We start from the raw sequence: 27644 nt of genomic DNA, 5'->3' as shown, positions 1-27644 counted from the left end.
TGTGCCCCCCCATCATGCAGCTGGTGCAACGCCCCTGTGCCCCATCATATGCAGCTGGTGCAACGCCCCTGTGCCCCCCCATATGCAGCTGGTGCAACGCCCCTGTGCCCCATCATATGCAGCTGGTGCAACGCCCCTGTGCCCCCCCATATGCAGCTGGTGCAACGCCCCTGTGCCCCCCCATATGCAGCTGGTGCAACGCCCCTGTGCCCCATCATATGCAGCTGGTGCAACGCCCCTGTGCCCCCCCATATGCAGCTGGTGCAACGCCCCTGTGCCCCCCCATATGCAGCTGGTGCAACGCCCCTGTGCCCCATCATATGCAGCTGGTGCAACGCCCCTGTGCCCCCCCATATGCAGCTGGTGCAACGCCCCTGTGCCCCCCCATATGCAGCTGGTGCAACGCCCCTGTGCCCCCCCATATGCAGCTGGTGCAACGCCCCTGTGCCCCATCATATGCAGCTGGTGCAACGCCCCTGTGCCCCCCCATATGCAGCTGGTGCCCTTTTTATTTTATTTTAACCCTTGTGTTATCTTCGGGTCATTCTGACCCGTCAGTCATTGTGACCCACCGTCGTATTCATCTTTAATCCATCTTTGTTACGAAGCGTTTCAGTTTTTTGACTTCCAATGCCTGTCACCCAGCCAGCCAGTTTTCTTCATCATTCACAGTTTTAGTAACAACAGGCCAGCCCTCTCCAACGTAGAGAATGTGTGTGTGAGGTGAGGGTGTTCCAGAATGTGTGTGTGAGGTGAGGGTGTTCCAGAATGTGTGTGTGAGGTGAGGGTGTTCCACAATGCCTGTGAGGTGAGGGTGTTCCAGAATGTGTGTGTGAGGTGAGGGTGTTCCACAATGTGTGTGTGAGGTGAGGGTGTTCCAGAATGTGTGTGTGAGGTGAGGGTGTTCCAGAATGTGTGTGTGAGGTGAGGGTGTTCCACAATGCCTGTGAGGTGAGGGTGTTCCAGAATGTGTGTGTGAGGTGAGGGTGTTCCAGAATGTGTGTGTGAGGTGAGGGTGTTCCAGAATGTGTGTGTGAGGTGAGGGTGTTCCACAATGCCTGTGAGGTGAGGGTGTTCCAGAATGTGTGTGTGAGGTGAGGGTGTTCCACAATGTGTGTGTGAGGTGAGGGTGTTCCAGAATGTGTGTGTGAGGTGAGGGTGTTCCAGAATGTGTGTGTGAGGTGAGGGTGTTCCACAATGCCTGTGAGGTGAGGGTGTTCCAGAATGTGTGTGTGAGGTGAGGGTGTTCCACAATGTGTGTGTGAGGTGAGGGTGTTCCAGAATGTGTGTGTGAGGTGAGGGTGTTCCAGAATGTGTGTGTGAGGTGAGGGTGTTCCAGAATGTGTGTGTGAGGTGAGGGTGTTCCAGAATGTGTGTGTGAGGTGAGGGTGTTCCAGAATGTGTGTGTGAGGTGAGGGTGTTCCAGAATGTGTGTGTGAGGTGAGGGTGTTCCACAATGCCTGTGGGGTGAGGGTGTTCCAGAATGTGTGTGTGAGGTGAGGGTGTTCCACAATGTGTGTGTGAGGTGAGGGTGTTCCAGAATGTGTGTGTGAGGTGAGGGTGTTCCAGAATGTGTGTGTGAGGTGAGGGTGTTCCACAATGCCTGTGAGGTGAGGGTGTTCCAGAATGTGTGTGTGAGGTGAGGGTGTTCCACAATGTGTGTGTGAGGTGAGGGTGTTCCAGAATGTGTGTGTGAGGTGAGGGTGTTCCAGAATGTGTGTGTGAGGTGAGGGTGTTCCAGAATGTGTGTGTGAGGTGAGGGTGTTCCAGAATGTGTGTGTGAGGTGAGGGTGTTCCAGAATGTGTGTGTGAGGTGAGGGTGTTCCAGAATGTGTGTGTGAGGTGAGGGTGTTCCAGAATGTGTGTGTGAGGTGAGGGTGTTCCACAATGTGTGTGTGAGGTGAGGGTGTTCCAGAATGTGTGTGTGAGGTGAGGGTGTTCCAGAATGCCTGTGAGGTGAGGGTGTTCCAGAATGTGTGTGTGAGGTGAGGGTGTTCCACAATGTGTGTGTGAGGTGAGGGTGTTCCAGAATGTGTGTGTGAGGTGAGGGTGTTCTCTTCTGATCCGGGCTGCGCTATTAATCACACCGAAGGATTTCACCTCGCAGAACCTTTCTTTCACGTCAACATTTGTGATGGCGGTTGCGCCCGATGATTATATTTCATGTTGACATTTTAGTTGGGCTATTGTGCCAGCCTTTGACAAGAAATCAACTCTGTAACTGTGAGCGGAAATTGGCATTGCTGATTTCCTCATCAGCATTCCAGCACAGTCACAGTCGCTAGGGTCGGCTGCTAGATTGTGTAGATGAAAGAAAAAAAAATCTGTCATCCCATCCATTTCCTGTCATTCTTCACTGTCCATCCCAATAAAGCAGAGACACCCTTAATAAATATGTAAAAAAAAAAAGTCCATTTGACATTCCTTACAGATATACAACATTATACAAAACCCTTCCATCATATTTCCGTACAGCTCTGGTTTGTATGCCCCTTTCTCTCAAACCAGGATTCTCCTTGACCTTTCCTCAGGGTGGACCTCCCACCAGGCAGCAGCTCAGCTCCAACACATTCCCCTCCACGAGCTTCACCAGTGAACCCACGTCCCTCTCTCTTTGACAAACAAGACCACACGCAAGGTCGCCTTTCATCTGTGGAAACATCCACGTGATCTCTCCCCCTAGAGGTGCCGTGTGTGTGTGTGTGTGTGTGTGTGTGTGTGTGTGTGTGTGTGTGTGTGTGTGTGTGTGTGTGTGTGTGTGTGTGTGTGTGTGTGTGTGTGTGTGTGTGTGTGTGTGTGTGTGTGTGTGTGTGTGTGTGTGTGTGTGTGTGTGTGAGATAACGTGTAGGTTGTGTGTGTGTGTGTGAGAGAAGGTGTAGTGTGTATGTGGTGCGTGTGGTGCCTGCGTTGTGTGCCACTGGGGCTGCTTGAGATAGCTCTAGTCGTGTGCAAATATTCAAGGACATTTACAGACGTTTCGGAGAGCGCCTACAGAATACATGCTTGAAGTCGTTCAAGAGAGAGATGGGGGGAGGGGAGAAAGAGAGAGATGAGGGGAGGAGAGAAAGAGAGAGATGAGGGGATAAAGAGGTGGAGAAAGTGGGAGAGAGGGGGATAGAGAAAGAGGTGAAGGACAGAAAGAGACCCCCCGGGCTGAAACAGAAGTGCTTCTCATCACAACGGATGCTTTCAGACAGAAGCCCAACAGCAACGCTGCGCTCTGCTGCCTCGGAGAGACAAGCAGACCAGGCACAGGAGTCCACACGCCATCTTCTAGGCATCAATTCTTTATTTACAAACAGCTTAAACACAAGTGCCATGAAGCACACAGTGCAGTAGTATGCATGGTAACACAGCAGGATATGCATGAGGGAGAAAGAGAGGGAGAAAGAGAGGGAGGGAGAAGACATTTCAAACTCCAACCAAGACCAATCACATTCTGCCTACAGGATACCCCTCCCCCAGCCAAGACCAATCACATTCTGCCTACAGGATACCCCTCCTGGGAGAGATTTCGGGCAACAAACGGTTTGCTCTCCAAAATGAGAACAAACCGCTGATGGGTGTTTACACTGGATTAATGCGACAGCGCTGACACACACACACACAGACCGACACACACACACAGACACACACACACACAGACACACACACAGACACAGACAGACAGCTCAGCATCTGAGAGTAACTATTCCTTCACAAAGGAAACAACAATCCCCTGTTGGCAGTAAACCCAGAACCCGTCTTCCTCTGGGACGTTGGAACACAGGCTCCTGGGAACTCCAGAGGGCTACCCTCTTTCACACACATCCAAAGAAATAGTATCCCTTTGTGGGGAAGAGGGCTTGAATTTTGCTCTGCACAGCTTGGCATATGTTATGGCAGTTTTACAAAGGGACGGGTGGTCTGAAATGTCAAAAGGAAAATTTATGTTAAAGTTGAACAGCTGTGGAACAAAAAAGCTGGTCTCTCTCGCTCCCTCTTTAAAAATAAAATGAAAATAGCAGCAAGTCATTTTATGTCTTAAATTAGATAGAACAGCTCTACTGCAATTGTTCAGGCGACACACCGTAGTGAACTGCAAAATGTCTGAATGGCTTTGATCTTCAAGGTTGTAGTAAATCAGTCTGAGAAATATTAATATTATGCAATTACACAGTAGAGAGCCATTTCAATTAATCTCTCTTTTCCAGGGTTCTAAGATGAGGGTCTCTCTCTCAATGTGTTCTAACAGGGAGAACCACAGACCGGTCTCTCTCCCATCATAGCGAGACCAATCATAGGCTATCCTACTTTCTGGCTGAGCACGTGAGGACACATCACAGGCTACCCTACTTCCTGGCTGAGCACGTGAGGACACATCACAGGCTACCCTACTTCCTGGCTGAGCACGTGAGGACACATCACAGGCTACCCTACTTCCTGGTCTGAATGCCGCCATCACCCTCTGAACTGAGGAGGAGTAATGAGGCAGAACAGGAGAGAAGAGTTAGAAAGAGAGAAAGAAAGAAAGACAGCGAGGGGGGCAGTGGCTGAGCAAAAAGAATGCCACAACATACAGGAGAGAGCAGCCGTGACACCTGAGTCTAACATACAGGAGAGAGCAGCCGTGACACCTGAGTCTAACAGGCAGTCGGAGAGGGATGAGCTCCACGTACAGAAGCAGGTGATTAGGGGGGTTTCTATGGCCGGGGCTTGTTAGGCTTGCGCTGGGCTGTCTGAGTACCTGGGGGGCCTGTGCTGGGACAGTAATTGGATATCCTCTGTGCGTGCTTCTCCAGCTTGCGGAGGAATGGCTGGTCATAGTCAGAGAGGGGGACATGAGGGGAGAGAGAGGTAGAGATAGAGAGAGAGGACATGAGGGGAGAGAGAGGTAGAGATAGAGAGAGGACATGAGGGGAGAGAGAGGTAGAGATAGAGAGAGAGGACATGAGGGGAGAGAGAGGTAGAGATAGAGAGAGAGGACATGAGGGGAGAGAGAGGTAGAGATAGAGAGAGGACATGAGGGGAGAGAGAGGTAGAGATAGAGAGAGAGGACATGAGGGGAGAGAGAGGTAGAGATAGAGAGAGGACATGAGGGGAGAGAGAGGTAGAGATAGAGAGAGAGGACATGAGGGGAGAGAGAGGTAGAGATAGAGAGAGGACATGAGGGGAGAGAGAGGTAGAGATAGAGAGAGAGGACATGAGGGGAGAGAGAGGTAGAGATAGAGAGAGGACATGAGGGGAGAGAGAGGTAGAGATAGAGAGAGGACATGAGGGGAGAGAGAGGTAGAGATAGAGAGAGGACATGAGGGGAGAGAGAGGTAGAGATAGAGAGAGAGGACATGAGGGGAGAGAGAGGTAGAGATAGAGAGGACATGAGGGGAGAGAGAGGTAGAGATAGAGAGAGAGGACATGAGGGGAGAGAGAGGACATGAGGGGAGACAGAGGTAGAGATAGAGAGAGAGGACATGAGGGGAGAGAGAGGTAGAGATAGAGAGAGAGGACATGAGGGGAGAGAGAGGACATGAGGGGAGAGAGAGGTAGAGATAGAGAGAGGTAGAGATAGAGAGAGAGGACATGAGGGGAGAGAAAAAGAGAGGTGGACAGGACAGGACTCGGGGGGGATGAACAGGGGAGGGAACAGAGAGAGGTACAGATAAAGAGAGAGAGAGAGATGGGGAGAGAGAGAGATGGAGAGAGAGAGAGAGAAGCGTTGTCCCGGCTAGTCTAACAGCATGAGAGTCTCTGGGCAGACCATGGTAAACAACAGATGCATTAGGTTCCTCTCAGTTCACAGAACAACGCCACACAGAACAACCCTTTACACCTATCAGACCTTAATGACACCTCACACACACACACACACAGAGAGAAACATCGACCCACACACGCAAACGCAGCAAGCTGAGGCTAAGAGGTGTGAGTGCTGACACTGGTGGATGTCAGCCCTGGAAAGCATGAATCTCTTCTTCACTGAAGCCCTGCTGTTTCACCAACCTGGAACACACACGCACGCACGCACAAACACAGAGGAGAAAACAGGGAGGGGGTGAGTATCAGATGGAGACGTAACATTAGAAACTATTTTCAGGTCATCTAGTATGATGGCTATGAGCTGAGCTCTAGGAGCAGACAGTCAGGAGTGTGTGTCTGGACGAAGGCTCACCTGACGGCTAGCTCTGTGAAGGGGGAGGGGCCACACACACACACGTAACAGCTGGAGCCCTCGGGACGGACCAGGAAGTCTGCCAACATGGTCGCGTCCACCCGCCCCTTCATGCCCATCCACCTATCACAAGGCTGGGAGAGAACGTAGTCCACCTGGAACCTGGAGGCACACACACACACACTGCTAAAGCCTTCTTCAGGTTTTTGTAACCATGCTTCTCAATCTTCGAGAGTGATACACACGCACACACACACGCACAGATAAACACACACATTACCTCTCCTCCTTAGCAGCAAGGTCATCCAGCTCAGAGCGCCATAGAATGTCTCTCTCCTGACGGTTGAAAAACATCAGCTTGGTTTTCCTGAGAGCACACACACACATACACACACACACACACACACATACACACACACACACACACATACAAATATGCATACACACACAATACAGGATTTAGAATCCATATTTGATTCCAGACCGGTCCATTCCCTACAGTCCTCCCTTCTCTGTCTTCTGTAAATTCTGTCTTCTGTAAATTATGTATTAATGTTTTATCCAGGAAACTGCCCCTCACATCATAAACTCTCTGACACTGACAACAACACCATCTGAACCCACCATACAACCTGTTGGTGCATCACATATTGTTATTGGCAGAGAGGTTGTGTTTACATGCAATGTTTCAGCTGCATTCGGCTTGTCATCGGACCCCACAGTGCCCCCTACAGCTGACATGCCAACGTCACATGTTTAATAACATGTCACAGGTCAACACGCCAGTTGTAATTAGATGTCAGGGGTCAAAATCCCAGGTTTAATTAGAGGTCAGAGGTCACTCTTTGATGTTTGGACAGATTTCCTGTTTATCACCTTGCAAGACACTGAACAGCAATTCATACATTTCAATTCCACTCGGAAATCAGTTCTACTCTACTGTACTCTACTGTCCTCTCCTTTCTTTACTCTGCTCTTCTCTACCCTGGTCACCTCTACTCTCCTTAAAGTATAAACCCTGCCCACTCAACACAGCCCACGCTGACCTTTGACCCACACACCTGGTCCCATGCTCACCTGAGATTGGCCAGATCCTCCAGAGCCAATCGGATGAGTCGAGCCATGGGCGTGAACCCCGTTCCGGCAGCTATCAGATACAGGTGTGTGACATCACGGAGGGGGCGGAGACTGAACGGTCCATCAGGGTTACTTACCGACAGACGGTCACCTAGGTAACCAGCGGGGGGAAAACAACTGCATGAATGAATCCTCTCAAGGCAAGTCAAAAGCTTCACAGAGCACCAACAGCATCATGTAGCGATGATACAGAAGACAGTGTGGTGGTGCTGGAGCTGGGGGTGGTGGAGCTGGGGGGGGGTGGAGCTGGGGGGGGTGGAGCTGGGGGGGGTGGAGCTGGGGGGGGGTGGAGCTGGGGGGTCTGGAGCTGGGGGGGGTGGAGCTGGGGGGGGGTGGAGCTGGGGGGGGTGGAGCTGGGGGGGTGGAGCTGGGGGTGGTGGAGCTGGGGGGGGGTGGAGCTGGGGGGGGTGGAGCTGGGGGGGGTGGAGCTGATAGAGGACTGTCTGTCTGGTTGATCAGTGTAGCTAGAGGACTGTCTGTACTGACTCCTACCTAGCAGGAGCTGTCAGGGAGAAAATACGTTTTCAGCTCTCTGACAACCTCACACACCCACACGCACACACACACACACACAAACACAGGATCCTTGCCTCCACGCTGGGCTCAGAAAGGGACAGCCAGGAGAGAGTATGCTGCAGTTGTAATGAAGGAAGCCTGTTTATCCTCCTGCAGTTTGGCTAGGCTTGGCATTCATTAACCCCCGGAAAGTTCTGGTCTAACAATCGCACGAGAGGATCAGAGCCACCTCCATCAGGGTGGAAAGTGTGTGTGCGCGCATGTGCTTGTGCACGCAAACCAGACTTTAAATAGCAACTAATTTCCACAGTGAGTGCTGAGTTGGACCAGGCTATCTGCTGGGTGTAATTGATTTATCTGAATGGTGTTGTTCTCTGCTGATGCATGAGTGTGGGGGGCATATTCAAAGTGAGAGAAGAGACAAAAAGAGAGGAAATGAGAGGGAGGGTGAGGGGTAGAGAGAGGGAGCAAAAACATTAGGGAGAGGGGAGAGAGAGAGGGAGGGATGGAGATGTGACACAAAAGAAACAAACATCAGGGAGGGAGGGAGGGAGGGGGGGGGGGTGGGTGGGTGGGTGGAAGGAGGGAGGGAGGGAGGGAGGGAGGGAGGGAGGGAGGGAGGGAGGGAGGAAGGAAGGGAGGGAGGGAGGGAGGGAGGGAGGGAGGGAGGGAGGGAGGGAGGGAGGGAGGGAGGGAGGGAGGGAGGGAGGGAGGGAGGGAGGGAGGGAGAGTATGTGGCTGTGACGAAGAACAATAGACAACCACTGATAAAAGGAAAAGGACAAAGAAGAGAGAGAGAGAGGGAGAGATGTAAGGGGCCATGATGAAAGACTCTGGGCAGAAGACTTCGTATGTGATTAAGACTGTGACTACAGCGGCCCGCGTGACACCTCAATTCAACGATCCCACCTACTGCTCAGTGTGGCTGCCAAACATGATCTGGCAGCCGGAAACCAGCACTTCAATCTTGTCCAGCTTGCACCCAACAGGGAAACACATCCGCTATAATGCTGTACTCTGGGTCATGACACTAATCCTGGAAGCAGAATGATTTAGTCTGTGGGTAGTCTGTTTCTCTGCCCCCTACTGCCATCTTAGTTAGGGGGGGGTGTAATTGGACGTCTTGACAAGTCTTGTTCATAAACAAAATAAGACTTTGGCCGCATAACCGTCACGTACGAAAGCTCACGCACATTCACACGCACGCACGCGCACACACGCACCAGTGTTTCCCCTAGGATTACAGGCGGGGAGGGTGGGGGTGGGGGGGGGGGGTGGCAACCATGTAGAGACAGAAATGACATGCCGTCGTGTAAATAAATAACATGAGGCCATTTAGTTTGTTTAATTAAAGTGCAAGCTATAGACCGGTTTTATAGGAAAGGTAACCTTAAATGACTGATTTTGTGATCTGGCGATATAAAAAAAAAAAATATATATATATATTATTATCAACTTGACCTTCCAGGGGTGGCGGGGGGTGCCGTTGGGGGGGCGGGGCGCCCCCCTAATATAATGGTAGGGGAAACACTGCACACACACACTCACACTCACACACACACGTTCATACGAACAGCAGACACTCAGTGTAAATTACTTCACAACCATTTTCTACTGTTGCAAATGTTTTATGTGCTTTGTTTCCTGTTTTGTTTGCTATTTGCTTTTATTTTTAAAGGACTGTGCAACAAGTTGCTGCTAGGTGTCGTGATCGGAGGTACCTGCAGAAGAAGAAGCCATTTGGAAGGACAGCACACATGAGTAGCTCAAAGAATATTTAAGTTTAAGTAAATACGAAGAACAATATAATTAATTAGCAGTACAATATATATATAAGGATATTTAGCAACTGGTTGATGAGGGAACAAGGTTTGTTTTGATTAATATGTCTAAGTTTAAGTTGTTCATATTTAAGTTGTTCATATTTCATGCGCCAATGGGGATTGCTAATGCTACTGATAACTCGCGTCGTGTTTGTTCGCTAGAGATAAAAGGTTTATCGAAAGGTAATTAAAGCACCTGATGTAAGAGTTACTAATGTTAATGTATTTGTATATGCAGCTCTTACGGTGTGTTTGCAAAACAAGGTTTCAATAAAAGGAATTGTGAACCATCAGTTAAAGAGACCATCTTTTCAACCGGGGATGCTACACTCACACGTGTTCATACATACAGCACACACTCACATACATATGTACACACTCACATACATATGTACACACACACACACGCTATACGTTGACCATATTTTTTCGATTTAACGCCGTGGCTTTTATGACACAATGTTCATTTTTGGTGCAGCGTTTATTTGAGGCTCACAGCACACATAGCCTTCCAGTACACAGGCTCACAGCACACACAGCCTTCCAGTACACAGGCTCACAGCACACACAGCCTTCCAGTACACAGGCTCACAGCACACACAGCCTTCCTGTAGTACACAGGCTCACAGCACACACAGCCTTCCTGTAGTACACAGGCTCACAGCACACACAGCCTTCCTGTACACAGGCTCACAGCACACACAGCCTTCCTGTAGTACACAGGCTCACAGCACACACAGCCTTCCTGTAGTACACAGGCTCACAGCACACACAGCCTTCCTGTAGTACACAGGCTCACAGCACACACAGCCTTCCTGTACACAGGCTCACAGCACACACAGCCTTCCTGTACACAGGCTCACAGCACACACAGCCTTCCTGTACACAGGCTCACATCACACACAGCCTTCCTGTACACAGGCTCACAGCACACACAGCCTTCCAGTACACAGGCTCACAGCACACACAGTCTTCCTGTACACAGGCTCACAGCACACACAGCCTTACCCGTCTCAAGGCTGTTCAGATGAGGGCTGAACACTCCATCTGGGTACACCTTGACCATGAGGAACAGGTCAGGCCCCGCCCCCTGTGGGGAGGAGTCCGGGAGGGGCGTGGGGGCAGAGCCTGCGGGATCCGGAGGGGCGTGGCCAGCAGGCATGAGTGTCTGCTCTACTGGAGTGTACGGTTTCACCACCTCACTATCTGCACCAGGGACACAGAATTTCCCACTTAAAACTATCCATTAAAACCATGAAAAATGCCTCCCCCTAACAGATATCTAGGTAGCAAACTCAAGGTAGACTTGGGGTTGAGCACGGTTAAGTTACAGCTGGCTAGGCATGTTGACAAATGGCTCTCCCCAGCTGTCGTCAGGAGGTAGGGTCGCGCGTCCGGGTGTTACCTTGGATACGGGCCTTGAGGTAGACGTGTTTCCCAGTGGGCACGTGCAGAAGCGTTCCCTGAGGCAGCTGCAGCCGGAAGACCAGCGTGTCGTGGGTCACCTCGCTTTTAGACACCAACACACACTCCCTGTAGAAGAAGCCTGCATGGAGGGGAGGGAAGGGGGGAGAGACAATCAGTAAGACACACATTGATTTTGGGTTGTCCTCCCACAGTAAATAAACAGAGCACGCTTCCAGTCTGAAGTGTGGAGCTGAGGAGAAGATCACCTCTGTCCTTCCTCCGCAGGAGAGAGTCGTGCGAGTCCAGAGGCTGGCCCAGCTCTGGCCACGTCCCCCTGGCCTGCTTACGAAGGATGAGCTGGACCGTCCCCACAGCAGATGCTGTCTGGACTGTTACCATGGAGGGGAGGAGGGGGAGGAGGAAGGGAGGAGAGGGGAGGAGGAGGAAGGGAGCAGGGGGAGGAGGAGGGGTAGGGGAGTAAGAGAGGAGGGGAGGAAGAGAGGAGGAAGAGAGGAGGGGAGGAAAAGGAAGAGAAAAAACGAGGAGGCAAATGTGCAGGAGGAAGAGGTGGGCGAGAGAGAGAGGTGGGAGAGAGAGAGAGGTGGGAGAGAGAGAGAGGTGGGAGAGAGGGAGAGAGGGCATAGAGGAAGCGAGAAAAGAAAGAGAGTGAAGAAGAGAGACGAAGACACAAGGCGAAAAGAGTGACAAAGAAACTTTAATTTCGGCACGACTTTAATCACACAAAATTACAATCACACAAAATGATTTCTCTTCTTACCAGCAACGCTTGGCTGTACGTCTTGGGCGAGCCCTGAGAGAGAGACACTCACAGTCACTTCAGCCTTCACACCCCAACACGGTTCAGTTACAGTTAGCATGAACCAAGCACTTAGAGATAGATTATTTAACTGCTGTACTCAAACAGAGTTCCGTCCCCAGAGAGGAAACCCATCTGACTCATGCTGCAGTCCATTTCTTCCACTTGTCAAAGCAGAGTCATTCCTCCCTTGTAATGCTGGCTGGCCCACTGTGGAATCATCTGGAAGGCCACTTCATTATGCGGAGACGTGAAAGCTGCAGCTCAGGGGAGTGTGTACGGGAGGGTGAGTGTGGTTGTGTGTGTATGCTGTGTGTGCTGTGTGTGCAGTGTGTGGTTGTGTGGTTGAGTGTGTGCTGTGTTTGCTGTGTGTGGTTGTGTGCGTGCTGTGTGTGGTTGTGTGTGTATGCTGTGTGTGCAGTGTGTGGTTGTGTGGTTGAGTGTGTGCTGTGTTTGCTGTGTGTGGTTGTGTGCGTGCTGTGTGTGGTTGTGTGTGTATGCTGTGTGTGCAGTGTGTGGTTGTGTGGTTGTGTGGTTGAGTGTGTGCTGTGTTTGCTGTGTGTGGTGGTGTGCGTGCTGTGTGTGCAGTGTGTGGTTGTGTGTGTATGCTGTGTGTGCAGTGTGTGGTTGTGTGTGTATGCTGTGTGTGCAGTGTGTGGTTGTGTGTGTATGCTGTGTGTGCAGTGTGTGGTTGTGTGTGTGTGCTGTGTGTGCAGTGTGTGGTTGTGTGTGTGTGCTGTGTGTGCAGTGTGTGGTTGTGTGTGTGCAGTGTGTGCAGTGTGTGGTTGAGTGTGTGCTGTGTTTGCTGTGTGTGGTGGTGTGCGTGCTGTGTGTGCAGTGTGTGGTTGTGTGTGTATGCTGTGTGTGCAGTGTGTGGTTGTGTGTGTATGCTGTGTGTGCAGTGTGTGGTTGTGTGTGTATGCTGTGTGTGCAGTGTGTGGTTGTGTGTGTGTGCTGTGTGTGCAGTGTGTGGTTGTGTGTGTATGCTGTGTGTGCAGTGTGTGGTTGTGTGTGTGTGCTGTGTGTGCAGTGTGTGGTTGTGTGTGTGTGCTGTGTGTGCAGTGTGTGGTTGTGTGTGTGTGCAGTGTGTGGTTGTGTGTGTATGCTGTGTGTGCAGTGTGTGGTTGTGTGTGTGTGCTGTGTGTGCAGTGTGTGGTTGTGTGTGTATGCTGTGTGTGCAGTGTGTGGTTGTGTGTGTGTGCTGTGTGTGCAGTGTGTGGTTGTGTGTTTGTGCTGTGTGTGCAGTGTGTGGTTGTGTGTGTATGCTGTGTGTGCAGTGTGTGGTTGTGTGCGTGGGAGGAGGGTACATACGTAGATGAAGCATGTAAGACATTTTCCCCAGCAGGACCTCCAGTCGCAGCACACCCCCCTGCAGGTCCACGATGGTACAACCCGTGCTGGGGATCTAAGGGAGGAGATTCGAGAGGTTGGACGCCCCATCCTCCTGTAAGGGGGGGCGGTCATGGCAGCGCATCAGTGTGACTGTATTACCTTCCTCTTGGTGTACACCACCAGGTTAACAGTCGCGTCTGTCTGGAACCAGTCGTACCTGCAGAGTAAACATGGTTACTATACACTGAGCCTGGTAGCTGAGATGTTACTTTACACTGAGCCTGGTAGCTGAGATGTTACTTAACACTGTGTCTGGTAGCTGAGATGTTACTGTACACTGTGCCTGGTAGCTGAGATGTAGTTACTGTACACTGTGTCTGGTAGCTGAGATGTTACTGTACACTGTGTCTGGTAGCTGAGATGTTACAGTACACTGTGCCTGGTAGCTGAGATGTAGTTACTGTACACTGTGTCTGGTAGCTGAGATGTTACTGTACACTGTGTCTGGTAGCTGAGATGTTACAGTACACTGTGTCTGGTAGCTGAGATGTTACAGTACACTGTGCCTGGTAGCTGAGATGTAGTTACTGTACACTGTGTCTGGTAGCTGAGATGTTACTGTACACTGTGTCTGGTAGCTGAGATGTTACTTTACACCAGTGTTGGACTGGCCCTCAGGAGAATCGGGAGATTTCCCGAACGGCCGGTCCAACTAACGGCCGCTATGGCCACAGCACTATGCAAAAACAAATATTTATATAGCCTAATAGTTTACCCTCACTTTGAAGACGGCCTGAATACCAAGCAACTGTTTACTGGAGTGATCCAAAATCCTGTTCTGTGTATTAACCCTCGTGCTGCCTTAACACAAGGGTTAAAGCAGCCACAGGTGACACAGGGCAAAAGATGGAGGCTGCTGTGGTGACAGGGGCCAGTGGACACACTTTGACAGGTGCAGCAATGCAACTGTACACAACAGACTATAAGTTAACAGGGTTATTATATGGAAATTAGTTTGTTGAATTTATTTTCATTATTGACTATAGTTAACTGATTATTGTTCTTTTGCAACATCAAAAAGCAGATGCAGAGAGAAGTAAGGAAAAAGAAAGTAAGGGAGAACACAGGGTTAAGGAACAAAATAGAAGATATGTTTTTCAATTTTCATCCACAACAACCAACAAGTATTTCTAATGTGAATGTGAAAAAGGTAGAACAGAAAATGGCTTACATAACCTGCGTGAAGTTGCCCCCCCACCCAACGCAAAACATCGTCAAAATAGTCTAAATCGTTTGTGCTACGTTTGCGCTGAATTATGCTGCAATTATTTTCGTTTGTGCTGCTGTCTTTTTTTATATATTAAAGAATGTTTTATAAGGTCATCCTGAGACCCTCTCAGACCCCACTTAGACCCTCCACATATTATGAATGAACCCAAAATAGTCTCAATAGCTTGTGCTGGTTTCGGCCATTAAAATTGTTTTTTTGTGCTGCAGTGGTATTTCTTTTATCAGACATTTAATTATGGTCGATAACGTCACCAGCCCCCCCCCCCCCCCCCCCCCCCACTTGCTCCAAACTGATTGTAAATAGTCACAATCGTTTGTGCTCTGTTTGTGCTGCAAGTATTTTCATTTGTGCTGCTGTCATTTTTTGGATATGTAAGAATAGGTAAAGGCCAATCTGTAGTCACTCTTCTACCATGTGCATTCTCGTAATTGTTACTAATCCATTGTGCATTTTCAACTAGCAAGTAGCAACAAATACAGCAAGGCTCACAGGATGTATGGAAGGTAACTCAAACTCCAAGGTTTATGTTTTTACTTGTAATGTTGTTCTGTGAAATGAATTCTGCATAAAAACTGTAGTAATATCAACGTTATTTCATAAATACACTTGCTACGTTTTTTCAATGTATTGATGTTGTCATACATCTCAATAATCTCAGTATCTAACTTGTAAAAAAGTTTATCGTTGTTCCAGGTTTTGAACCCACATTTTAAAGTTTATCTGACCAAAATGTTTAAGAAAGTGCACTTTAGTATACAGTGTTAGGCTAGTTAGGCAATGTTAGTGTTATACAATTCTTTTACTTTCTTTTTTTAACATGGTGATGTCATCGCCCATAATTAAATGTCTAATATAAAAAATACCGCTGCAGCAAAAACTTCAATTTTAACGGCACAAAACAGCACAAATGTTTGCGACTATTTTGGGTTCATTCGGAGTATGTGGGGGGGCTGAGTGACCTCAGGATGACCTGTAAAACATTCTTTAATATCTAAAAAATGAAAGCAGCACAAACAATTGAGACTATTTTGACGATGTTTTGCGTTGGGTGGGGGCCAACTTCGCGCAGGTGCTTAACCTATTGTGAAAACACAAACTCCCTATATTGTACAGTCTGCATTGCATTTTCAATGCCTGGAAGTGAGAATGCATTTGTTAAGGATGGCATGAAAACCTGGTCACATGTGCACCGAAGGATAGAGCAGCACGAAAGAACCATCGCTTACAAAGATTGTGCGGATGTGTACTTTCTCAAAGCCAGCAAGGCCGACAAAATCTGTACTCTGCGATCAACAGATGTGAGCAAATCCGCCCCCTCAAATTCAATGAATTTGAGGGGGCGGAGCTCCACTTTACAGGATCTTTAAGCAAATATGATGTCTGTCTAAATGAACGCGTCACTGCTTGCATCTCAAACAGTAAAAGGCTTCATGAATCTGGAGGAAAAGGTGGAAGAGGGTCACTAGTTACCTTTTTCTCCAAGGCAACAGTTGAATAAGTTATTGAACCCATCAGCCATAAGATATAGGAACAAGTGGCAAAAGAGGTCAGGGAAGCTGGTATGTTTTCAGTCCAGATAGTCACCACCCAAGACATCACATCCAAAGACCAGTGTAGCGTTATTGTTCGCTCCGTTTCAGATGTTGTTCATGAGAGACTGCTTCCTGTGGTGGACTGCCAGGATTCATATGGGGAAGCATTCGTTAACCTGCTTAAACAGGTCCTGGACAACAACAACTTGAATATTGAAAAATGTGTTGGCAATGCGACCGATGGAGCTGCCAACATGCAGGGAAAGTACCAGGGAATCTCTACTCTCAGCACACTCCACGACTCAAGTTCATGTCTGGTGTTATGCACACATTTTAAATCTAGTATTACCTGACACTGCCATTGTCATTCCATCTGTTACCCTCTTTTCTGTATTACATGATGTGGCAGTATTCATTTCTAGAAGACTATAAGCGGATGAACATTTGGGAGGGAGCGAGTGATGACCCCCAGCCACAGACGCCTGGGTGATGACCCTCAGCCACAGACAGCTGGGTAATGACCCTCAGCCACAGACAGCTGGGTAATGACCCTCAGCCACAGACAGCTGGGTGATGACCCTCAGCCACAGACAGCTGGGTGATGACCCTCAGCCACAGACAGCTGGGTGATGACCCTCAGCCACAGACAGCTGGGTAATGACCCTCAGCCACAGACAGCTGGGTGATGACCCTCAGCCACAGACAGCTGGGTGATGACCCTCAGCCACAGACAGCTGGGTAATGACCCTCAGCCACAGACAGCTGGGTAATGACCCTCAGCCACAGACAGCTGGGTAATGACCCTCAGCCACAGACAGCTGGGTGATGACCCTCAGCCACAGACAGCTGGGTGATGACCCTCAGCCACAGACAGCTGGGTAATGACCCTCAGCCACAGACAGCTGGGTGATGACCCTCAGCCACAGACAGCTGGGTGATGACCCTCAGCCACAGACAGCTGGGTGATGACCCTCAGCCACAGACAGCTGGGTAATGACCCTCAGCCACAGACAGCTGGGTGATGACCCTCAGCCACAGACAGCTGGGTGATGACCCTCAGCCACAGACAGCTGGGTGATGACCCTCAGCCACAGACAGCTGGGTGATGACCCTCAGCCACAGACAGCTGGGTAATGACCCTCAGCCACAGACAGCTGGGTGATGACCCTCAGCCACAGACAGCTGGGTAATGACCCTCAGCCACAGACAGCTGGGTAATGACCCTCAGCCACAGACACCTGTCACCAATAGGTGAAACACGCTGGTGCCTAAAGATGTGGCCCTGAAAAAAAGTGTTTGGGTCATTTGGGAAGGCAGGGAATGCATTGTTTGTAGACCTAATTTTAACTCTAGAGAAGATTGTGAATGACACAGCAGTTAAGCCCACTGTGCGAGTTCAAGCAAAAGGATTTACAGTGTCTGCTCAAGTACGAGACCATTCTCACTGCCCAGGTTTTCCTGAGAATATTTCATCCTTCTCTAAGTACCTGCAAACCAATGGCATGGACATCCTGACTGCCCATTGGCTGGTTCTAGGTAACCAAAACAGCCTGAAGGAGTGTGACAGGGACTTTGAGGGTGTGAAGCAAGCGGCTGACAGCTTGGTGGGCCAATGCAGAGCTTCATAAAACAGGCTGACTGAGGCTGAGGTCCATGATTCTCTCCCTGAAAAACGTTTCAGGAAGAAGAAAAACCTATTTTTCTGCTGCTTTTAATGTTTTTTTGTACCTCTGTACGGTGTCTTTGAGTGCAGAGAAAGGCGCCTTGGAAATCAAATGTATTACTATTATTATGATTATTAGAGAGCAGCCACCTCCGCTTTGAGGCAAATGAAAACCTTTGGAAAGATATCGCCTGTATGGATCCAAAAAACTTCATTGAAATAAGGCAAAAAGGGCAACCAACAACAGCACTGGGAACGCTCAGTAAATGCCTTGTCTGTGCAAACGTTTATGGCGATTAAAACCCTTTCTGGTTCCGATTCTGATGAATACAGTGTAAGATCCACTCAAATATCTGAATATGGTGAAGAGGTTGACAGTGGCAAACACACTGAGGAAGAGATGAGTCTGGTCAGCAGAAGCTGCAAATCCTGACCAAGTACCACCTTTTGACGGATGCCTACAGTGTGATTGGCTTGGCATTTAAATTCCTCCTCACTCTTTCTATCACACACGTGGCATGTGAGAGAAGTCTCTCAACCTTGACATTTATCAGGAACAGACCGAGAAGCACCATGTCCCCAAGATCACCTGGAGAGCTTCATGATGATGGCTACAGAACAGGAGATTGTGACGGCCCTTGATGGTGAGGGGATGATTGACAGTTGCAGAGCGAAGCACACAGATGCGCAACCTGCTGATCGTCGAAGGTAGGACGAGCTTCTGGTGCCATATTCATTTTTAGATACTGTATTAGATCTAATTTTGTTAACAGTCATCGATAGCACTGCATGATACTTTATTATTATGTAGCCTATTTGTATTAAGCAACTGTACACGGGTCGCAGGCCGGTCTGCGTTTAAAAGTGCCAGGCTGTTTTTCGGTCCCAGTCCAAACCTGCTTTACACTGTGCCTGGTAGCTGAGATGTTACTATACACTGAGCCTGGTAGCTGAGATGTTACTTTACACTGTGTCTGGTAGCTGAGATGTTACTTTACACTGAGCCTGGTAGCTGAGATGTTACTTTACACTGTGTCTGGTAGCTGAGATGTTACTTTACACTGTGTCTGGTAGCTGAGATGTTACTGTACACTGTGTCTGGTAGCTGAGATGTTACTTTACACTGTGTCTGGTAGCTGAGATGTTACTTTACACTTTGTCTGGTAGCTGAGATGTTACTTTACACTGTGTCTGGTAGCTGAGATGTTACTGTACACTGTGTCTGGTAGCTGAGATGTTACTTTACACTGTGTCTGGTAGCTGAGATGTTACTTTACACTGTGTCTGGTAGCTGAGATGTTACTTTACACTGTGTCTGGTAGCTGAGATGTTACTTTACACTGTGCCTGGTAGCTGAGATGTTACTTTACACTGTGTCTGGTAGCTGAGATGTTACTTTACACTGTGTCTGGTAGCTGAGATGTTACTTTACACTGTGTCTGGTAGCTGAGATGTTACTGTACACTGTGTCTGGTAGCTGAGATGTTACTTTACACTGTGTCTGGTAGCTGAGATGTTACTTTACACTGTGTCTGGTAGCTGAGATGTTACTTTACACTGTGTCTGGTAGCTGAGATGTTACTTTACACTGTGTCTGGTAGCTGAGATGTTACTTTACACTGTGTCTGGTAGCTGAGATGTTACTTTACACTGTGTCTGGTAGCTGAGATGTTACTTTAGTCTGTGGGTATTGCATCGGGGCTGTTCTTTTGAATACCTGGGCCGCGCATCTTTGGTTGGAGGTGGGGCTGCTGCTGGCTGTTGTGGGGCAGAGGGTGAGGGCGGGGCGAGGCCTACAGGGGGGGCCATGGACGAAGGGGGCGGGGGAAGGGAGAGACCTGATTAAAGATGACAGAAAGAGAAAGAGAAATAGAGAGTGAGAGAAAGAGAGAGAGGGAAAGTGAGAGAGGGAGAGAGAGGGGAAGAGAGAGAGGGAGAAAGAGAGGGGAAGAGAGAGAGAGAGAGCGATAGAGAGCGAGAGGGGGTAAGAGAGAAGAGTTCAAAGTTAATACCCATATGCCACACTCAATACTCGTACATCAATGTGATCCATACGTCTAGATCAGAAGGCAGTACCGTTCAAGTGAGTCATGCTGTCCTTCTTGGGGGCTGTGAAAACAAGAGGACAATTTCATCTCAACATCTACAATGATGAAGGTGAGCTTACATGAAGGTACCTTTAATGATAGACAGAAGTGAATGGATATTGACAGGTAGAAGAGGGTGTGTGTGTATGTGTGTGTGGATATTGACTGGGAGGGAAGTATGTGCTTTTAATGACAAACAGAGGTGTGTGTGTTCACAGACAGGTGTGTGTGTGTTCACAGACAGGTGTGTGTGTGTTCACAGACAGGTGTGTGTGTGTGTTCACAGACAGGTGTGTGTGTGTTCACAGACAGGTGTGTGTGTACCTTTAATGCCAGTGCTACTCTTCACTGCCATCCTGCCCACAAGGCATTCTTTCAGCATGGACTCATAGTTGACCCACCTGTGGACCTTCACACACACACACACACACACACACACACACGCGCGCACACACACACACACACACACGAGGAGAAACGCTAAGAACAGCAGCACGTTGGCCCATCCACCCAGACAGGACACACTATAATGCCCTATCAAGATTAAATGCAAATATACTCGTTTTGAGCAAATTGCCTGCCAGTGCAGTAAATCAGAAAATGTGTTTACTTAAATTAAGCAATAAGATAAGCCATTTAGACTACTCTAACTAGATTTTTTATCTAAAAGCAATATTATTGCTTTTAGGATTTTTGCAACTCAGAAACGATGTGTGTACTGGCACACGAGCCCACATGGTGTACACACACACACACACACACACGTACACACACACACACACACACTGGACTGTACCTGGTCAAACAGGTCTGTGCCATCTATGCCTGCTGCCTTCATTAACTCCTCTTCTCCTCCAGGGTGGAACTCCATGTAGGGGCTTATATTGTAAACCATGCCTAACACACACACACACACACACACACACACACACACACACACCACGCATAACACACACAATTTACTCACAAAAAAAGTCACTTAGTACATGAATAATTGAATAAAAGAAAACCTGGTTAAAACATGTGAGTCTTTGAGTGTGCATGGCCTTGCAGAACAGTAAGAGTGCTAAAAGAAGCCTGGCTCCCATGGTAACGGTCACCCGAGCAGTGACAGGAGTGTGGAGCGCCCTCTGCTGGAGAGAACCGGCATTTGGATGTTTATTCGTGTGGGCGGACAACAGTAAGGGCAGTGATTTAAGATGGTGCTGTAAAGGTCAGTCATTTGAATATTGACGTGTCGAACTATCAATCTGTATCCTCAAGAACTTCTTGTATAGTTTGTCTGACCTGGACGTACTCCATCACAGTACTACAAACAAGAGGAGTTCTCCCACAGGGACGAGCCCTAGGGTAGTCACATGCAGAGGCTGAAGCACTAGCCTTGGACACACGCAGAAATACAAACACAGACACGCACATACACATGGACACGCACACTGACATACACACCAACACACGCACACCAACACACACACATATACACAGGCACACACACACACACACACCAGGGCACATGTATATGTCTGTGTGTGCGTGCATATCAAATAAGAGTGACACAAACTGTCCTAGTCGCTGCGGCAAACATCCGCTTCTCTCCTAAAGTGAATTAAGATTGTACTGTTCACTGTGCTCTGACAAGCGAGCAAATTCCCCGGACTGCAAATGGGGGCATTACAGCTAATGTGGAAAACCTGGGATGATGAGCGGATGATGCCGGCGGATGAAAAAGATGGAGAGAGGAAATTAGATTAGCCCAATTTACCTTAACCAACCTTAGTTCCTGGTAAATATTTGTTGCAGTGGTAAATTCTGGATATCTACCCTCCTGCAGGTTTACACTCCAACCCTGCTCCTGGGGACAAACCTACAGGAGGGTATCTCTCCAGGAGCAGGGACCCGTTCTTCGTACGTCACTAACTCAGTTCGCTGGATTTGATTATTGACGATTTGTCATGATCTTGGATTGTTCGGTTCTTCAACACTCATTCTGGACTTGCTGTCATAGCAACAGGTCCGTAAGCTTAAACCTGCTCGGGAGCAGGTTTATTTTATGTAAACAAGATTCTATTGCGGCTTTATACGCAGAGGTGATACAGGAAGTCGGTCACAGCCATGTCTTATCCGTTTTTACGACAACAACCTGTTGCGGAAGGTGCAAGGATTAGAATTTGCAGAATATAACATGAACCCGAATTAATCGCACGTTGCGTGATAGACAAGATCCTTTAGCACAGCACGATACTCTACTTTTTGAGAGATATCGGTTTTCTCGTGAGGGTGTCATTTACATCATTAATTTGTTGGAACCACATTAAATTATATGACATTAGAGATGCTAAACAAAGTAATTATGAAAATACAAAAACATATAGGCCTATCCTACTGTAATAAGCGTTAAAACATCTAACGTGGTCACTACTACACATTTAATTTGTCTGCTACTTTTAGCCAGGCCTCTCTCCTGGATTTTGTTCCCTGCCGTTCTGATTAAATCTTCAAATTCGGTGTAACCTTCGAGCAAGCTCTTGCTCTGTTGTGGAAACAAAACGGGGCGCTCTTTTTGGCCATGGTGTGCAGCCAATAGCAGCGCTGCTGATCAAGGTTTCTACTATCGATACATACCCCCTTTTAGACCCATGCATGAACACGCAATTATCCCAGACAACTCAATCCAGCTATACTAATCATAAACAACAGGGGGGTTCGAAGAACCTGATTAGCCAGATAATGATTAGCAAGATGATGTCATCTTGGATGTGTAATTTGATCTCGGATGTAATAAGCAACGTACGAAGAACGGACCCCAGGGCTATTGTGTAAACCTGTAGGAGGGTATCTATCCAGGAACAGGGTTGGATTGTCAATCTATAGGAAGGTATCTCCGTGAACAGGGTCAGAGTGTAAACCTACAGGAGGGTATCTCTCTAAGAGCAGGGGTTGGGTCATAAACCTACAGGAGGGTATCTCTCTAAGAGCAGGGGTTGGGGTATAAACCTACAGGAGGGTATCTCTCTAAGAGCAGGGGTTGGGGTATAAACCTACAGGAGGGTATCTCTCTAAGAGCAGGGGTTGGGGTATAAACCTACAGGAGGGTATCTCTCTAAGAGCAGGGGTTGGGGTATAAACCTACAGGAGGGTATCTCTCTAAGAGCAGGGGTTGGGTCATAAACCTACAGGAGGGTATCTCTCTAAGAGCAGGGGTTGGGGTATAAACCTACAGGAGGGTATCTCTCTAAGAGCAGGGGTTGGGGTATAAACCTACAGGAGGGTATCTCTCTAAAAGCAGGGGTTGGGGTATAAACCTACAGGAGGGTATCTCTCCAAAAGCAGGGGTTGGGGTATAAACCTACAGGAGGGTATCTCTCTAAGATCAGGGGTCAGAGTGTAAACCTACAGGAGGGTATCTCTCTAAGATCAGGGGTCAGAGTGTAAACCTACAGGAGGGTATCTCTCCAGGTTGGAATAATCCTAACCCAAACCCCTCTTTGACACTGCCTGTTAAAAAGGGCGACACAACAAATAAGTGTTTTGTTTTGACCAAGAGGGCCTGCCACCTGCAGGCTACTGAGGAGGAGCAGCATCACCTCGTATGCAGGTCCAGCAGTCCTCCCTGGTGTTGTGTCTCCCCAGCTCCTCCTCCGTCACCTCGATCAGGCGACCTTTCAGCCCTGTCAAGTCCCGCCCACTCTTGGCCACTCGGATCCAGTCCATCAAGCTGTGGCCTGGCTTTAGAGCCACCTTCAACAACAGAAGCAGAGCTGACAATGTTATTGTTGCACTGTACTGTTATACTGGAGTGAGATGTTATTGTTGCACTGTACTGTCATACTGGAGTGAGATGTTATTGATGCACTGTACTGTCATACTGGAGTGAGATGTTATTGATGCACTGTACTGTCATACTGGAGTGAGATGTTATTGTTGCACTGTACTGTCATACTGGAGTGACATGTTATTGTTGCCTTGTACTGTTATACTGGAGTGAGATGTTATTGTTGCACTGTACTGTTATACTGGAGTGAGATGTTATTGTTGCACTGTACTGTTATACTGGAGTGAGATGTTATTGTTGCACTGTACTGAACTTAACTTAGTGTATACTCACTTTATATTTGTAATACTGTTGCTATTTATAACTAGAGAGTATACAATTTCTGGGGAAATTGTAGGGTGTGCTTGCTTGCGTCGGTTGCACAGGGATCTGTATATTTTATATAAAAATGCATCGGGCTATACTATTTATAAAGATTACATAGATTTAAAAGCATCTTTTTTTTGCTGCTCATTTACAACTCAAAATACGAGTGAAGTGTAGAATGAAATATGATGTCTTCTCATTTCCCCTGCAAGAGGCAGCTGACAGGCTGAATCAAAACGAATACATTTGGCAGACCGGTGTAACAATGGACCTAATCTCTATGACTTACACGTCCTTTTAAGTTGTCCCTTCTAGTGATATTTTCAGGCATTTAGCCTACTCGTATTGCATTCATTCATTAATAAAGAACCCCCTTTGAAGATTATTCTACGACAGAAGATAGAATCGCGATTCAAACAGTACCATCTGCTAACTGAAAATATGCCCCCAAAAACGTAAATAAACTTGACATTTATTTAGTGGAAAATCGCTCATTCATAAAAAGCTCACTGGTAGCGATCATTGTCAGTAACAACGCAAAATGCGATATAGCCCTGTGTGGAGAAGCTGCCCCGGTAAATTCTACTACTACAGTACAGTACTAGACTACTGCTGTGTTCGTCTTGGTAGCGATTGCGTTGGTTGAATTCAATTTAACGTTCCGTTGTACGGTTTAGGCTGAAATTAATTATTTTCATGAACAGATTGACAAAGTTTAGGCTGTGGCAATGAAGTTCAGGTTAGTAGTCAGATTGTTTCAACTATTGAAAGACTTTTGAGTAAGGGGAGTGCCGAACATGTTCTGTAGCCGTTTGACTTGAACAGCTGAGGAGTTTTTGTTAGCTACTCACACTATTGTCTCGGGTAGGCTACAGCGTTGCAGTGAGCTACACTGGTTTGAAACCACAGGTAATGGTAATTTCACCAACAAATCGTTTACTAATGTCAGAATAAATCATACAACGAAAATGTATATGTGAGGAATGTTTATTTTAACGACTGAAAACAGATACATCATAGACCACTGTAGTATGTGTTGCCCGGGCAACACATACTACGCAGTGACGCAGTGACGTTAGTAACGTCAGTGACTGTGGCTAGCAAATTAGCCACCGTTAGCTTCACTTTTCGCCACAAAAACTTAACTTAAGCCTAAACCATGCAACGGAACGTAAATTCCAATAGAAGCAACTCAATCGCTACCAAGACGAAACTTTTGACACCTACGTTGTCTATGTAGGCCAAATATTGGCTGAGTTTTAGGGGGGCAAAAAGAATAATAATAATAATAATATATATGTGAGAGAACAAAGGTTGTGCTCTCGCCGAAGGCTTGAGCACACCCAATTTGATATTTTGTCCAGAATGACCCTGTGCAGTACTGTGCACATGGCAATAAATCTCTTTGACTTTGATATTATTGTTGTAGCACAGTGCCTAGAAACTGCGACGTGGTTATTTTGCTCGGTTCAGGGTAAACACAGGCCGTTCCGTGACGATGACCAACAACATATTGTTACAAATACGTACTTCTGATCCTGGACTATACGTTGTACTTTCTATACGAACTGTTAGAACGGCACTTTAAATAAAAAGTGTCTGTTAAATTAATCAAATATGAGGTAAACACAGGTGAAGTAACGGGATCAACAATGGTGACATGTAGGAGACAGACGTGGAAGAGGAGGTTGTCATCCTGATGAAAGCTGTGTACCAGTTTTGTGTGACTGGTTTCCAAAGCAAAGCCAGGAATGTGCTATTGAAAGACACTGTATTTATTTTGGGAGTACAACGGTACTTAGGAATGGTTCGCTTGACCCGATGTCAGTTTCCTCAAGGATCACAATGACTCTTGCTTAGAGACTTGTTGCTCTTGTGGTTAGTGGTAATTGTTTTAAATTTTTGTTCTCGCTGTGATATATTGTTTTTACTACTGTTGCTTGCTTTTTTTCCACAGGTACACTTGCACTTATAGCGGTTCATGTTGTTTAATTGTAACTTGTTTAACTACATGCTGTTATGGTTCTTCCCTTTGGCACTTACTTTGGTTGTTCACAATGTGTGCTTCATGTTTTGGCTACTCACGATGTTTTTTGGCTATCTTGTTGTTATGATCAGTGACCTATGCACTTTGTAAAGCTCTCTCTTGGAAGTCGCTATGGATAAAAGCGTCTGCTAAATGAATAAATGTAAATGTATTTAACTAGCTTAAATACAGTGTAGCCTAACATGTCGTGAAGTTAGACTTGTTAATAAACAACCAGGCACAAGCTTATATTTGTGATGTGTCTTATTAGCAGTATGAATTATGTACAGTGCATCTGTAAAGTATTCACAGAGCTTGCCTTTTTCCACGTCATGTTACAGCCATATTGTGGCCCTGTGGCTGGCTACCTCTGCTTAAACTGACATGTACCAACTCTGACCCAAGTTGAACACTGGATTTTGGTGTTTCAACACCCATTGACACTTCCCTGTTGCATGACTATGTTTACCGGTAGCCTGTGTTCTGCAACTCTCTTTCACCAACCAAGGAGGGGATCCATCACTGAATTGCTCCTCCCAAGGTTTTTTCATTTTTTTCTCCCCTAGTGAGTTGTTCTGGGAGTTTTTCCTTGTTTTCTTTGAGGGTTTAGGTTAGTTGAGGGGCAGTTCTATGGGCGTATGTGAAGCCCTCTGTGACATTGCTTGTAAAAAGGGCTATACAAATATTTTTTTTTTTATTGATTTGATATTCTAAAATTGATTAAAAGTTTTTTTTTTTTTTGCTCAAAATTGTTGAGTGGCCCAGACAGAGCCCAGACTTGAACCCGATTGAATGTCTGGAGAGATCTGAAAATGGCTGTTTACCGACGCTCCCCATCCAATCTGATGGAGCTTGAGAGGTTCTGCAAAGAAGAATGGAAGAACCTGCCCAAAAATAGGTGTGCTAAGCTTGTAGCATCATACTCAAAAAGACTTGAGGCTGTAATTTCTGCCAAAGGTGCTTCAAAGTATTGAGCGAAGGCTGTGAATACTTATGTACATGTTATATTTTCGTTCTTAATTGTAACTTTTTTTCACTGTGACTATGGGATTGTGTGTAGAATTTTGGGGAAGAAAGAATTGAATCAATTTTGGAAGAAGGCTGTAACAACATGTGGAAACTGTGAAGCGCTTTCGGATGCACTGTTTAAGTTGTTACAAACTGTCATGTCTTACACACTGAATTCTGCTTTCAACCCCAGTTCACTACAATACGAAGAGAAACACTGGTCGTCAATTCAGAGACTGTAACAACACCATGTAGAGAACTCACTCTAAACATGACACTAAATAGGGTGCGGCTTGTCCACTTATGGTGCTTCCTTGAAGAATATGGCACTTTGACGGACATGACTTCAAACTTACCTTGTTACGCCCGGACTGTCCCGCCGGAGCCACGCGCTGCTGGGAGCTTGGCGCTGGGAAGGACTGGGACGGGACGTTAAGCATGTTGACTCTCCGAAAACAGCCCAAATTCCTTAGGAATCCTACGTGACAAACTTACAGTTAGCACGACAAAAAAAGGAACAGCTACTGTTCGCAAAACGACGTTGTAACAATGTTGTCGTTGAGGTGCAAGTCACATTTCCTTTAGTGAAATACCGGTTAGGTAATTCTAGCTAGCTAGTCAGCTAAGCATGGGCTAGATCCACCATGCCTGGAAATATAAACATATAGGAAATCCATGACGAAACGTCTACTTAGAGTAGAATGTGGAACTTATCCCCC

General features: G+C 47.4%; 1 protein-coding gene across 1 annotated transcript; it reads right to left on the bottom strand.

Moving 5' to 3' along the window:
- Positions 1-3282: 3282 nt before the first annotated feature.
- On the bottom strand, positions 3283-27644 carry cyb5r4 (cytochrome b5 reductase 4). The gene is made up of 17 exons (XM_067237875.1): positions 27519-27644; positions 27282-27403; positions 23338-23491; positions 20550-20650; positions 20078-20162; positions 19743-19775; positions 19384-19504; positions 13340-13397; positions 13160-13253; positions 11810-11842; positions 11298-11420; positions 11030-11170; positions 10633-10830; positions 7226-7376; positions 6429-6515; positions 6149-6310; positions 3283-5979 (listed from the first exon to the last, which is right to left on the bottom strand). The coding sequence occupies exons 2-17, from the start codon at positions 27363-27365 to the stop codon at positions 5925-5927; spliced, it is 1680 nt and encodes a 559-aa protein (XP_067093976.1). The 5' UTR covers positions 27366-27403; positions 27519-27644; the 3' UTR covers positions 3283-5924.

Source organism: Osmerus mordax, chromosome 6 (assembly GCF_038355195.1).
Source record: "Osmerus mordax isolate fOsmMor3 chromosome 6, fOsmMor3.pri, whole genome shotgun sequence".
NCBI lineage: Eukaryota > Metazoa > Chordata > Actinopteri > Osmeriformes > Osmeridae > Osmerus > Osmerus mordax.
This window is presented reverse-complemented; position numbering and strand designations above follow the sequence as displayed.